The sequence below is a fragment of the Atheta coriaria genome, unplaced genomic scaffold (genome assembly GCF_025399875.1).
Source record: "Atheta coriaria isolate IRGN ID8LTWV9N9 unplaced genomic scaffold, Caltech_Dcor_3.1 hic_scaffold_5_pilon, whole genome shotgun sequence".
Classification (NCBI taxonomy): domain Eukaryota; kingdom Metazoa; phylum Arthropoda; class Insecta; order Coleoptera; family Staphylinidae; genus Dalotia; species Dalotia coriaria.
In genome coordinates this window covers 7,519,020-7,532,249 of record NW_027045447.1, presented here as the reverse complement: position 1 = coordinate 7,532,249, position 13,230 = coordinate 7,519,020, and the positions used below count along the sequence as shown (strand labels likewise).

Below are 13,230 nucleotides of genomic sequence, written 5' to 3'. Positions count from 1 at the left end.
ATATGCATGTTGTAATAGAAACTTGTAACTTTTTCAACCTATTTTTCTGACATGTACATAATTTATGAAATAAGCGGATATTTTTTGGACAGTTTCATTGTCATGATAAGTTTTAAGTTTTTAAACGGCGGTGCGTTGCTACTAGCTGATAATAAAATTGTCAAGTACGTGTCCTCAATCTCATCAACTATTGTCCAAATTGATTGCGTAAGTTAATCACTTGATTAATCCAAAAAGGAACTGTCACATCCTGATTGATATGCCTTATCTAAAAATCTCATTCATGAAATCTTTCAATGAACTTTATACAAAGTTGTATATTTTTCTAGTAATTTTGCATAATCTACAAAAAAATGGTTAACTATACAGTGATAATGATAATTATGGAAATGTTTTATTGACAGTTTATTGCGAAAATATCAGTATAACACCATTTCACGTCACGGCACAAAAAACAAAAACATGCACGTAACTAGTGCTGCTATTAAAAATTGGACTTTAGTTCACTTTTCACTGCCGGCTTGAATGCCGCGCTCGTTATCAGCCGTTTGACACTTGACTATTAATGATGATTAAAGGAAATTGTATTTGTATATATACCGTGCAACGACCGCGCTAGTGCGAGTGCTCATCTTAAAGTATAAGTGAAAATGTGGCTGCTGCAAAGTGTCGTCACGTTGTTCCTCCTGCTGGGAGCTGTCAATGGCGCCAACATCTTGTGCTACTTCACTGCACCCTCGCTCAGCCATCAGATAACTTTTCATCCCATCATCCGAGAGTTGGCGAACCGTGGGCATAACTTGACTGTCATCACTCCAAACCCTATGCGCGATGCCAACTTGACCAACGTGGACGAAATTGACGTGGAAGAGATTTCTTACTACAGCTGGAATAAATATAACATTTCTTCATTTGGTGTAAACGAAGAGGTGGCATCTACTGACCTCACGCCGATAATCAACGCTTATATGGAGATTGTGGATTCTCAATTGTCACATCCAAGAGTTAAGGCACTTATCAATGGTAGCAAATCCAATCATTTTGATATTTTTATTACCGAACATCCACATTATTTTACGACACCATTCAAGAGGATCTATGGTACGGGCATGGTTGGCATTGGTTCATTACCCTTGCATATGGGTTCTAATGGCATGATTGGAAACTTTGAGCATTCTTCTCTTTTTCCTGATCTGAATCTGCCATATTCGAATAAACTTACTTTCTGGCAGAAGATCCACAGTTATATACACTCTACTATTGGCGTGACGATGATGCGAAGAATCAAACCCAGACTTTTTGAAATTCTAACACCACACTTTGGTGCTGAGCTGGTAAATGAAATCGATGTTCTTTCCAAGGAGTATGATTTGGTTATGGTGAATTATAATCCTATTTTACATGCACCCAGACCAAATGTACCGGCTGTTATTGAATTCAATGGGATTCACATTAAACCTCCTAAGCCATTACCAGAGGTATCTATTGGATATAATTGTTTTTAAAGGTTTAGAAATTTATTTTTTTGATATTTTTAGGATATCAAAGCATTTTTGGATAGTGCTACTAATGGAGCAGTCTATTTAAGTTTTGGGTCTAATATTAAGAGTACTTCTTTGTCTTTGAAGAAACGAAACTTAATTCTTGAAGCTTTATCAGAATTACCCTTTAAAGTCTTGTGGAAATTCGAAGCTGACTTAGATAATCTCCCACCAAACGTTCGAATCATGAAGTGGACTCCCCAACAGGATATTCTGAGTAATAATTTGTTTCCGTTTGTGGTCAAAGCTTAGGTTGCTAATATTTCATTAATATAGGACATCCGAACGTAAAAATCTTCGTGACCCAAGGTGGTCTTCAATCGTTGGACGAGGCCATGTACACTAAAACCCCCGTGCTCGCAATTCCCTTCTTTGGAGACCAGCGTGGCAACGCCGCAAAAGTCGAAGAGGCTGGTATCGGCAAACGTCTCAACTTTGCCTCAATCACCAAGGACACGTTCAAATCCTCCATTCTGGAAATCGTCAACGACAGCAAGTAAGCTATACATGAATTGATAATGCTGTTGCTGTTGCTGCTGCAGATGTTAAAGTCAATGTACGCCTTTTGTAGATACAAATTGCGGCTGGAAGAAGTCTACGACATATTGACCGACCAGCCGATGTCGGCCGTGGACAAGACCGTCTGGTGGATCGAGTACGTCATACGGCACAAAGGCGCGCGCCACATGAGATCGCCGACCGTCGATGCAACGTTTATTGAATATTACATGATCGACGTTATTGGTTTTCTGCTCGGCGTCGTCCTGCTGAAGCTATTTTTCATCTACATTGGCGTGAAATTAATGATAAAACTTGCGAAGAAATGCCTCTTCGGGCGCGTCGATAACGCGGAAAAACTGAAGAAAAATTAATCACTTTTCTTGCGCACGACCGCGTGGCGAGCCGCGGACTTTTCCATTACTTGATCGAGAGGCGAGGGGCGTAATTTATTAAAATATTTGTGCCGTGTGGCGGCTGTATTCATGATGTGCCATGAATAGCTTGAATAGGTTGATTTTTGCATTGTATGACTTTTATAAATAAAATAATAAAAAACACCAAGCAGAAATGCTTTTTAAAAAATTGTATTACAACGAAGCTGAATTTAATTAAACTCGTAACACGTTTATAAAATAATATATCCGGTCTCAGCGCCTCCACCAATTGACACAACGAGTAGGATTAATTTTTACTAATTAAACAATGTGAAGTGTATGAAATGTTTATCTTATCTAATTTTTATTTGTTTCAGGTAAGTGTCCCGAAATTACGTCAAGTTTGGTGAGTTGTAGTATCTCAATTCAAGCATATTCACGTTTCCGGTCGCTGAGGAGTCGAATTAGTACAAATCCAGGCAAGGAACTTGCTTTGCTTCCAATGAAGTGTTAAGATTTCAAATATTGATCCTAAACCCGTAAACAAATACCAATGCGCGTCTCGTACAATTATCCTGAACAAATATAAATTGCCGAAACATGAAACCATCGTTGGGCTTTGAAGGACTACGGGTACAATTATTATAGCTGGACCGACAATGGAGAGAGTGGAACAGTCCAAGCATCTTCGGCAGTAAGGATAACAGGGCAATAAGTCATTTCTGTTTGTTTGCCTGACGGTTCCAGTCGCCTGGGTTTGCGGTACTGGTCCACTCGTTCCAAATCGGGTTCGCTTTTTCGATACTCGCAAGGGTGGTGATTCATAGGGACATGACGAATATGACTTGCATGTCGGCGCAACGCATAAATATATATGTAACAACTAGTGTGGCACCAGGGGTGGGCCATCGAGCTTAACTTGATTTATGTCGTGTGGTCTCACCCTTCGAACGCGACCGGAATGTCATACTCGTTCTTCTGAAACATATCTTTTTAGTATTATTATTATAAATCGTCCTAGACGACCGGTTTCAATTAAGGGTAGGAAATTTTAAGCAAACAGATATATTGATGAGTCACAGAAAGAATAAATATGTCACATTAATTTGTGTCTGTGAGAGATGATAATTCAGTGCGTGAAATAAAAAATTATCGCGGTTTGATGCTATTACTCGCACATTTGAGCATTAATTCAATTGTGTCCGCAGTCGACAATAACAAGCTGGACGGACGGCAATCCGCGAGCGCAATACACGTGTCAAATGAACACGATAAACAGTTTACATTAATATCGCATTGTTGTGCGCGTCGTTTTCGAGCCGCGTGAGCGCGCTCGCTTCGTTTAGCAATAATTTAATATTTAATTCGCAGCGCAGTATGCAAATGCGCTTTAATGAAAATTATCGCTAGGGGGAGTTGGTGCGTACCCCGCGCGCTGTCGGCCAATAATAATTGAAAGCGTTTATTAAAAATTCAGCGCGCAGATGAAAGGCGCTCAATTAATTAAAATGCGCTATTTATTACTCGCATTTACATACGCAAACAGATTTTTTCGCGTTAATAGGCTTTCCGGATTCTGGTTAATAAATCTAGGTGCGAACGCAAACGCATCCCTGTACCGGCGGTGCCAGGTGAATTCGAGAACGTAATGAAAAACGATTTCCGCTGCGTCACGTTATGACATTTAATTAATTTTGATTCGCATCCGTTTTTAATATCTCTCCGCGTTTATTGTAGTTGGTTGCACGGCTGGGTATATTAAAATTTTAAATTGAAGTACTTCGTTTCAAGAATATTCATGCGGGTATAGGTGTATACCTTCCTATATACATATTGTGGTAATTTTTGATAATCATATTTCCCACTTGCTAATCCTGAATAATAAGCCGCGTGCTTTTAAAATGTCGAGCAAATTCAGAGCTTAACTCGGATTGTCCAGGCGTACACGTGACAATAGTATAGCGTCGCGATAAGATACAAGCCGGAATGAAGACTGCTTTTCTTTTTTCGCACGTCGAGCGACTCGGTTCCTAAGGAGCCCAGACAATTGATATATTTAATTCATTTAAAAGTTCCATTAGAAGGAGACTACTGGTCTTTAGTTAATAACGCTGACGGGTACAAAGTGTCGCGCCTCGGCGTTTTATTTATGTAGAAATGAAAGTGTACGAAAGCAATGGAATTAGTCAGGCGAAGACGAAGAGACACGCCGAGTTGGAAGGTAGGCCCGGTCCTGTTTAGAAAATTAATTAAGTTATCTGCAAAGTCGTCGCTTCCCACCGTCTTCCAAGGTTCCACGCTCTTGGAACGGGGGCGGCTTTTTCACTCCGGAGGCGTAGGGCATAATACAATTGTTACTGTTAATTGATTTTTTCCTCTTTCCTTTGGCACTTTCCGAAGAGCCACTGCTTGTTTCGACCCTTTACGCTTGCATATTAATCTACGCCTAACTTGATAACCCTTTAATTATACCAGAAACGATTAATTACGAAATTAAATTTATTTTTGGCTTGTATTTTTTTATTATTTAGAATTAAAATTAAATTTGTTTTGTTTTCGTTTTCGCGAGTTTAATTCGCCCGAACGAACAACGACAATTTCAACCCAGTTTCGTCGAGCTGCGCCCCGGTGATAAATGGCAATAAAGCCACTGATAGATCTCGAGATAAACTGCGAAAGTCTAAAACTTTAGCGTTGATACACACGCCAACCGAAACCGAAATCCAGTGTGGGCTGCGCGCGCCCTGGATGCACACGCACGCTGAGCAGAAATTTGCATACGTTTCGCGCCGATATTAATTGCGGCGGTCGTTATTAATTACATTCAGGCCGGCGCTTTTTAGGTAAATAACGCCCGACGTCTTCTCGGCTGCATAAGCATATTGTCGGTTTGCATTCTGCATAAATCTAGAAATTACAATAGGTGAATGGGCGAGCTGATAAGCAGCCTTGGCACACGATGTCGTACGCTCACGGCGATAAATTACACCGTGGAATATTTTTAGCCAGCGCAATTAGCATTAGATAAGATAACGTTACGTTCAATAGACAAGTACATAAACATAAGAAAGAATTGGAGCGCGGTGCGAGCAGGAAATGTTTGTTTGATGTTGCCAGGCCACTCACCTATGTTAATATGCTTATCTATTGTGACGATGTTGAAATTTTTTCTACGCATCTGCTAAAGAAATTAATTTTTTGTGTTTTTTGTTTTGGGAATATACAAGGTCGACGCAATGCGCAGTTTTATAACCTACATGTATGAATTGCATATTCAGTCATTTTTCTGCAAGTAAAATTATTACCCCACTCCATGAGGAGCGCGTGTGCGTTGGCAAACTTTTGATACGTGTGCAGCCGGCGCCGCCGCCGCCGTCGAACGGTCGAACGGTTATTCAAGTCACGGTTCATGCCTCATCTCATTTCGGTGCTGTCCCGCTGTCCGACTGCTATTGACCCGCGCGGCCGTCCGCGGCGCGCTCGCCACAAATCACAATTTAGTTATGGATTACGCGTACGCTCTACGGACGTTTCGCGATTACGATTATCCGTCGTAGCAGAACGGCCCGCACCGCGATGGCGGCCGACAACAATGCCTTCGCAACGCCCGAAACACCAACGAACAAATATAATTCAAGCTTCAATAAATCGAGCAATTACACTAATTAACCATCCACCCATGGCAGGGGCCAGGCCCGCGCGTGTTTCGGGATCAGCACACTCAAACACAAGCCCTGAGAGGAAAAAAATCGCACGCAGTTATCGATTCGCGCTCAGTGAGCCTTTCTCACTGCATACAACAAGTCATTTCGGTTGCGTGGGTGGCATATGGATCATTTGATTTCATATGTCATTGGTTTGCCATTAGCAGGATTGCGGAATACGAATGGTCAACCATAATTTTTTATTCCGCATAATCAAAGCCCAACCTAAACTAAAACGGATCTCACGATGGTGAAGTCACACACAGTTGATGTAAGATTATCATCTAAGGTTCGGCGATGACATTGTAATATTGTGACATTGTTGAATTTTGATTGGTTTGGCTTGGCACATCCTGCCGCCGGCCATCCGAGCGCGACGTGACGCTTGAACGCAATCGTTCCTACAATATCCATCTCCGAGACGACGGGTTTTCACATCGTCGTGCACGCATGCTGCTCAAGTGTCACGCGCATAATAATACTCTAGCGATAATTATATTTTAATGAAGTTATTCGCCTCGGAAGAGATGCACCGACAGTGGTGGCGGCTGTGATAAAACTGTTGATAATGTTCTCGCCCTCCGTGCGGGGGATGGAAATCGTTCCGCAATTACAACAACGCGAAACCCGAAAACGGCATTTGAACAACACTCGAGCATGCTCACCACTCGCGGCATAATTTTCGCTAATTGTTTTCGGGAGGCTAAGTGGCCCATAAATTCGGGTGTGGGGTATGAGAGGACGGTGGCAAGTAACTTCGGTGTAACGAGGGTTGAAACAAGTCGTCGGCGTTGTCTACTCGCGCAAAATTACCGATTGCTCTTCATCAAAGGGTCACATTTTTTTGTCGCAACCCTTAACACAATCTGTGTGCATTTGATGCGCGTTGTGTCCACGAGCAAAAAATCACGGACAAATTTCATCTCATAAAGATTTTCGTTGTGTATCTCGAAGGGAGTTTTTCACTCCCTGCTGATGTAATATGTGTGCGTGCGCTGCGATGTGAGTTCTTAACGTTTTTCTATAATATAAACGACAGGGGTTGTTAGGATCCCATTTTGTCGTTTTTTATTGCGCCGACTGGGTGAAGATAAAGGCGAAACAAAACAACAGCGATCGAAACAATGAAAGACGTATACGCTGGAAGAGCGGCAAGAAAAACAAAAGGATGAATGGAGGTTATAGTTCAATCTCGCGATATATGCTCTCCGGCGAGCTGCGCGTGAAACGAAAATATCGAACAACATTGATATTGGAAAATATATCCGAGAAGAAAAATTGTTTCCCAGTTTCACTGCAACTTTTATTACATTCAATATTCGCAGCGACGAAAGTGCACGACCACCGAATGTGTATGCCCCGCAGTTGTGATAATAAATTAACCCTCAAGAGAGCACGAATACATAGTTCAGGGGGTGCGATAGTACGAAATAATTACAACGGGTTATTTTTTCCTTTTAGCCGAAACTGGGTCAAATTACGGACGTAAAGCAGGAAACAGCACACCAATTTAAGTTTTCAATTTCGCACGCTTGTGGGATGTTTAGGGGCGCACACAAAACCTGTCAGTTTTCGGTCTGACTATGATGTACAACAAGGACTCGCTCGTAGCCATAATTAACAGCAATAACAGCCGAGGCGATGCGCAATAGACGAATCGCCCGGGTAGAATTCACCCCCCGCGTTGCCGCCACCAGCACTGCGGCAACAATCTAAAGTTGCGCTTAATAATAATAATTATATCTCTCGCCATAACTAAACCAAACTACATCACTGTCATTGTACCACCCCTACCGCAGCATACCGCACACCCCTTCAACCCCTCGAACTCGAAGTGCAAGGCTTTGCATCTTCGCCAAACTGTGAGACAAGTCCTGGCAGAGTAGAGCGACGCTTTTACCGACGCCAAACAAAACGGCTTTATGCTCATGTGGAGGCGGCGCTGCGCGAAGAGTCTACTATTCTCCAACCTTCGCGCTCGGCAGGAAGCAGATATAAATTCTCGCAGGCATTCGCCGCTTATCTGTCAAGTACTTGGCTCATTGTCACAATTGGATAGCACGCCGCCGATAATATCCTTATCACAATTGCATTGCCTTACATGCGCCCGCACACTGAACACTCACCCCTCAGACGCGACGTGTGTCGTATATTGTTAATTGCGTGTTGTATACGGGCGCACATCCTTTAGATTACGTATTAATAACTGTGTAAATAAACTTGCTCGAGACGTCTTCACAATTTACGAGGACAATGCTCCACACCCTTACAATACCTTCTGGGTTCTAACGCGTTTGAATTCGAAATTTCGGCGCAAACATCATTTTTCATGTTGCACGAAATTAAAATTCAGTTTCGGCGACGATGATGATGATTGGAATTCAAAGAGCGTACTATTATCCGCTGCAAAAAGGGAAGGGATTAAATGTTGAAAAAAAAAATCGGGAGCGCGAGTAGGGTTTATGTGTCCGTGCGTACTATTTTCGAAAAAGAATCGTCGTCGTTTCCGATCGCGCTCACTTCTTTATTGAAATATGCAAAATCGGTTCAAACTGTCTATCTGAATCAACGCGGGCGCGCCGCCTCCGCGCCCGACGAACGGACGCGCATTCTAGTGATTCCCTCGCCGACCGGCGGATCCTGTCGAACGTAAATTATAAACTTTTTTACTTACGAAAGGGGATAAAATTGGATATCCACAATTTTTTACATCGTTCTTCTGCCGCACGATCTGCAGGTGAATCGCAACCGTTTTGCAACTGACTTTTATCTCCTACCAAAGGTTTCGCGAAATATTATTACGAAAAAATTACAATTTTCTCTAATAAAATTGGTGTTTGACGTAAAAATGATTTTAATTTTAATTTTTTGACATTTTCTTCCAAAGATGATTATTTTATGTAAATTGTATAGATTTCCAAGCTTTTTTTGTGTGGGTGTATGTGTGTGTTGGGAAAAATATAATTCGTTTTCCTTCTTAAACGCATTACTTAGTATTCATGAATCGTATTTGACTAAAATCTGGCGGTTCTTTCGCTGCCTTCTGATCCGCGCGTTTCGTTCAGCAGTTTGAGCACAACCGCCGCAGAAGACGTGGCCGTAAGAAGAGTCGTTTGCAGGAGCGGCACTAACCACGACGGGGGGCGGCGGCAGCACAGCGGCGTGGGGAACAGTTGTAGCGGGCAAAACGAGGCGGCAGCGCGCCGCAAACTTTTTCCAGCTCGGGCGAGATGCGAATTTTCGTGGTTTTATCGAAGGTTATACTTTTTGGCCCCTGATAAGAATAAAAGTGTTGCGCTCGTGAGCACTCGCCGCCGCCTCGCCATAACACCAAACCGCCGCACAGCCATACGTAGGCTACGAGTGCGCGCTTTATCCCCCAGTGGTCCGCGCGCGGAAATTCCCCCGGATTCCGACCGAGTGCCACCAGCAATCCCTATTATTCTGCTGTTCCCACTAACCCTTATTAACTTATTTAAATACACCCCAGACGCGCGCGCGTTTGCCGCCCCCACGCCGCTTTATAATCTACCGGAGTACTTCTATATACCTGCCGCGGCGGGCGGCTAAGATCTACGCACGGTGCTACTCTCGTGCCAACAAATCAATTAGTTTTATAATTTCTACACCACAGGACCGGATTAACAATAATCACAACCCAAAAATTATCCACTAATCATTCCAAGTCATTTTTGTTTATATTTTATTAATTCTACGGAGAAATCAATACATTTACTTCAAATTTATATCTAAAGTTTGCCATGTTGTCACTTTAGTGCTACTCTAGAGTTTAGTGTAACTAAGGTTGCATACAATGATTAGCAATACAAGCAATAACTCATAATTCCTCCAAATTAATCGATATATTGAGATAGGTCGGTTGTGCGCTTGCAAGTACAGGCAATGCACGTGCTTTATCATTCGCCGCCCCGTTATTTGGCAAACACACACCGCCTGGTACCCCCAGGTAGCCACCATCGCCGTAATCACGGCCCGATGTACGCCTCGCTCAACAATTCATTAGCATAATCAGCAATTACGCCGAAAATTACAACCAATTGTTATCATATCAAACTATTGCAGTGGTTATTGCAACTCGCTCCGAACTTCAATCGTTAGCAATCTTCAAACAAATATATTGCAGCCATATTATTTGTTTTTCGTCGTTGATCCCTGAATAATTGCTTGTTTATATAAATGCACAGTTTTCACGCGTGTTTGCTAATTGCATGTTTTGTTTGACGCGCTACAATTATTTGATTTCATAAACATCCATTAGCAAATAATTCATCGTTAATTAATTAAATATATGTGGAATTTCATATAAATGAAATTTATTTTATTAAGGTAGATTGCAGGATATTCACGGTTAGTTATAATTTGAATTATTGCGAAATAAATGGAGCGTTACTCATTCGTTGTTCGTTACGACTAGTTTTTCTAACTATATTCTTCGATGTTCTATTGTAATCCCACCGTGTTTGTTGTATTCTTTTGTTGCGCGTCTTGATGTATTGTTTCTCGTTTTTCTCGTCTTTTCTTGTTTTGTAATACGTATGCGGCGTGACGATCAAAAAGGCAAACCTGGACCTGGAGGTTTTTTTTTCTTCTTCGCATACGTTTCGCGTCGTGTCGCATCCGAATCCAAATCCAGCATTCGTTTGCGATAGGTTTGTTGTATCACTGATGTATTCTTATACATAGAAGACTTTACTTCTGCGGCGTGCGCAGTGTGAATGATTCTGTTAATAGCAGGATGGAGAACTGCTTTTTTGTCGTCGTCATTGTCCCTGACAACCGAAGTGGAACTACGGACTGCTGTTATTATCGTCGTCTTAGTTCTTTCGTCTTCATCGGGAATGGTAGCTGCGGATGCACGTCGAAGCGCTTGCGGCTTACGGAACCAGCAGTGCAATCATAATTTGAGTTTTGTGTTTTATTCATTACGGTTTCGTCGGCGAGTTGCTTTCGCTTCGGTGTCGTGACACATCAAAGCGTTACAAATTCAACTTTAATGTTGAAATTTTCAACGTGCAATTGTATACTTTTCGAAAAACACCTTTTTTTTAAACATTCACATAAACATATCAAGTGATGAGAATTAATTATCATGACATGAGTAATCATCAATAAAACTGATTAGTTACATTCATCGTATTGGAATTATTAATGATCCGGATGCACTCTGCCACACGCTGACGATAAACATTTCGCAATTTAATTGCACCCCAACGTGCGGGTGAATTTACACGATCTAGGCGTCTAGGTATGTCACGTCGACATCGTAAACATGTCCGCGGCATCAGGTGGCGGCAGGTATTTTCTAATTTCGCGCCATCGCAAATTAATCCCCGTGCTTTACGATAGTGACACATCATCAAAACAGTTTACCGCCATCATACAAGCATTATGCAATGATTGAGCGTGAAATTAAATTAACTCCGCTGGAATTATTAATTCCTAATAATAATATTCTACTAACATTCCGTATGAAGAAAATACAAAACATACACACAGTCATATACTGCGGTTGTGGGTCTCGGTACGCTTTGGCGCACATTGAGGAGGACGGCGTGCAATTTATTCATGAGTAACTTACCTTATATAAAGGCATTTGGTGCGCTCAGCCGCAGAGCACGTAGCATAGGTTGCGGTGCGTCTCCTCTTCCACCTTTACCAAATCGACATGCTTCGTCATCGGCACAGAAGCCCACAACCCAAGCAGCCGGGCAGACAGGACCGTCTCAAGACGATGAGTAATAGAAATAATTCGCGGTAATGATCTCACGCGTATAATACATGTGGATGTCGATGTGAATTTGTATTCTGATTTACACATGAAAAGAATTCTCAACTCACAACATACACGCTTGCTTTGTCAACTGAGAGAATATCGTACATGTAAATGAATCCTATGTAAATCCAAGAAAAGAACTTCCTTCTGCGAAGATAAGAATAAGTTAAATTTGTGTTTCTGTAACACTCGGTGTATCGGTCAACCTACTTTCCAAAAGTTTGCAAAGTTTACTCGCACATACTGCGCGTATGCGAGCTTGTGAACTCGCTTCTTTTCGACTAGATCGTTACGCTCCGAAAAATTTATAAAGCGCATTGAATTATTTAAGACAAAAGACGATGGGTAAACAATTCATGAATGGCGAGGCACTCGCGCCGCTGAGCAATATAAATAAAATTGTCTCATGTCCAATGAATGACGGAAGGTCGCTGCCTATCAATTAGTCCTTGTTCGATTCGTTTTTTCCTGCCTCCCACGTAGTTTTCTGACTTGTAACCTATTTTGTAAATATTGGAAATATCAAGCTGAGAGCTAAGCGAAGTGAAACAAGGTTGTTATTTATACATTTTCAACTTTGATTACTTATGTGTTGTTTCCACCCGAGCGCTGCCACCGGAACTGAACGAAATTTTCCTGCTATTAGCCTGCGCACGATATATCGTTCGATGGAAATATTGGCTACGTTATTGTTGCACAAAAACTCTGAAATCTACCCGGCGAAAGAAAGGATTAAATTCGCTATTGTTGAACGTGCGCGTTGTGAAGCTGAAGTTTTTTCCGTGCCACGTGGAAAATGGCGGCGGGCAAGTGGCGATCGACCGATGGCACGCAACCCCAAGTGTAACGCAATCGCACGCCAGCGCGAATAAGACGACACGCCATCAAATATTTACGTAATTTATTGCGCGAATGTCCGCAGCGCCGCGCCATGGACTAATACGCAGCGTGGTGTACTTAATGGTCGATTTATGCCCTCCACATACTCCCACACACACATACTTACCTGCTGCAGTGGTATACTTGAACATTAGGTTTCTAGGTTGCGCGCCACGAATAAAATCAAAAGCTCAAGCGGAATGTGCATGAATGAAAACGTGGATTGCGTTACACCGTAACGCTGGTGTAGCGCAGCGACGAAATTAGATAAGCAGTCGGGAAAATTACCAACACATTGTTGTCTTATAAAGTAATTAAAGCGACGCCTTGCCTTTTGTTGCCCGACGAAAACGTTCGCAGCGCGCCGGAAAACGGGCGAGCGCAATGAAGAATGCCAGCCCGGCGCCTCCACCATCGTCCTGCCATTCTACTTTCGT

At 42.3% G+C, this 13,230-nt stretch overlaps 2 protein-coding genes across 5 annotated transcripts in view; both read left to right on the top strand.

Moving 5' to 3' along the window:
- Positions 1–13,230, top strand: part of Yip1d1 (Yip1 domain-containing 1) — a 148,522-nt gene that overhangs the window by 62,066 nt on the left and 73,226 nt on the right. The gene's annotated exons all lie outside the window — the stretch shown is intronic.
- LOC135792503 (UDP-glycosyltransferase UGT5-like) lies at positions 496–2,629 on the top strand. The gene is made up of 4 exons (XM_065303155.1): positions 496–1,478; positions 1,539–1,758; positions 1,818–2,037; positions 2,113–2,629. The coding sequence occupies exons 1-4, from the start codon at positions 651–653 to the stop codon at positions 2,411–2,413; spliced, it is 1,569 nt and encodes a 522-aa protein (XP_065159227.1). The 5' UTR covers positions 496–650; the 3' UTR covers positions 2,414–2,629.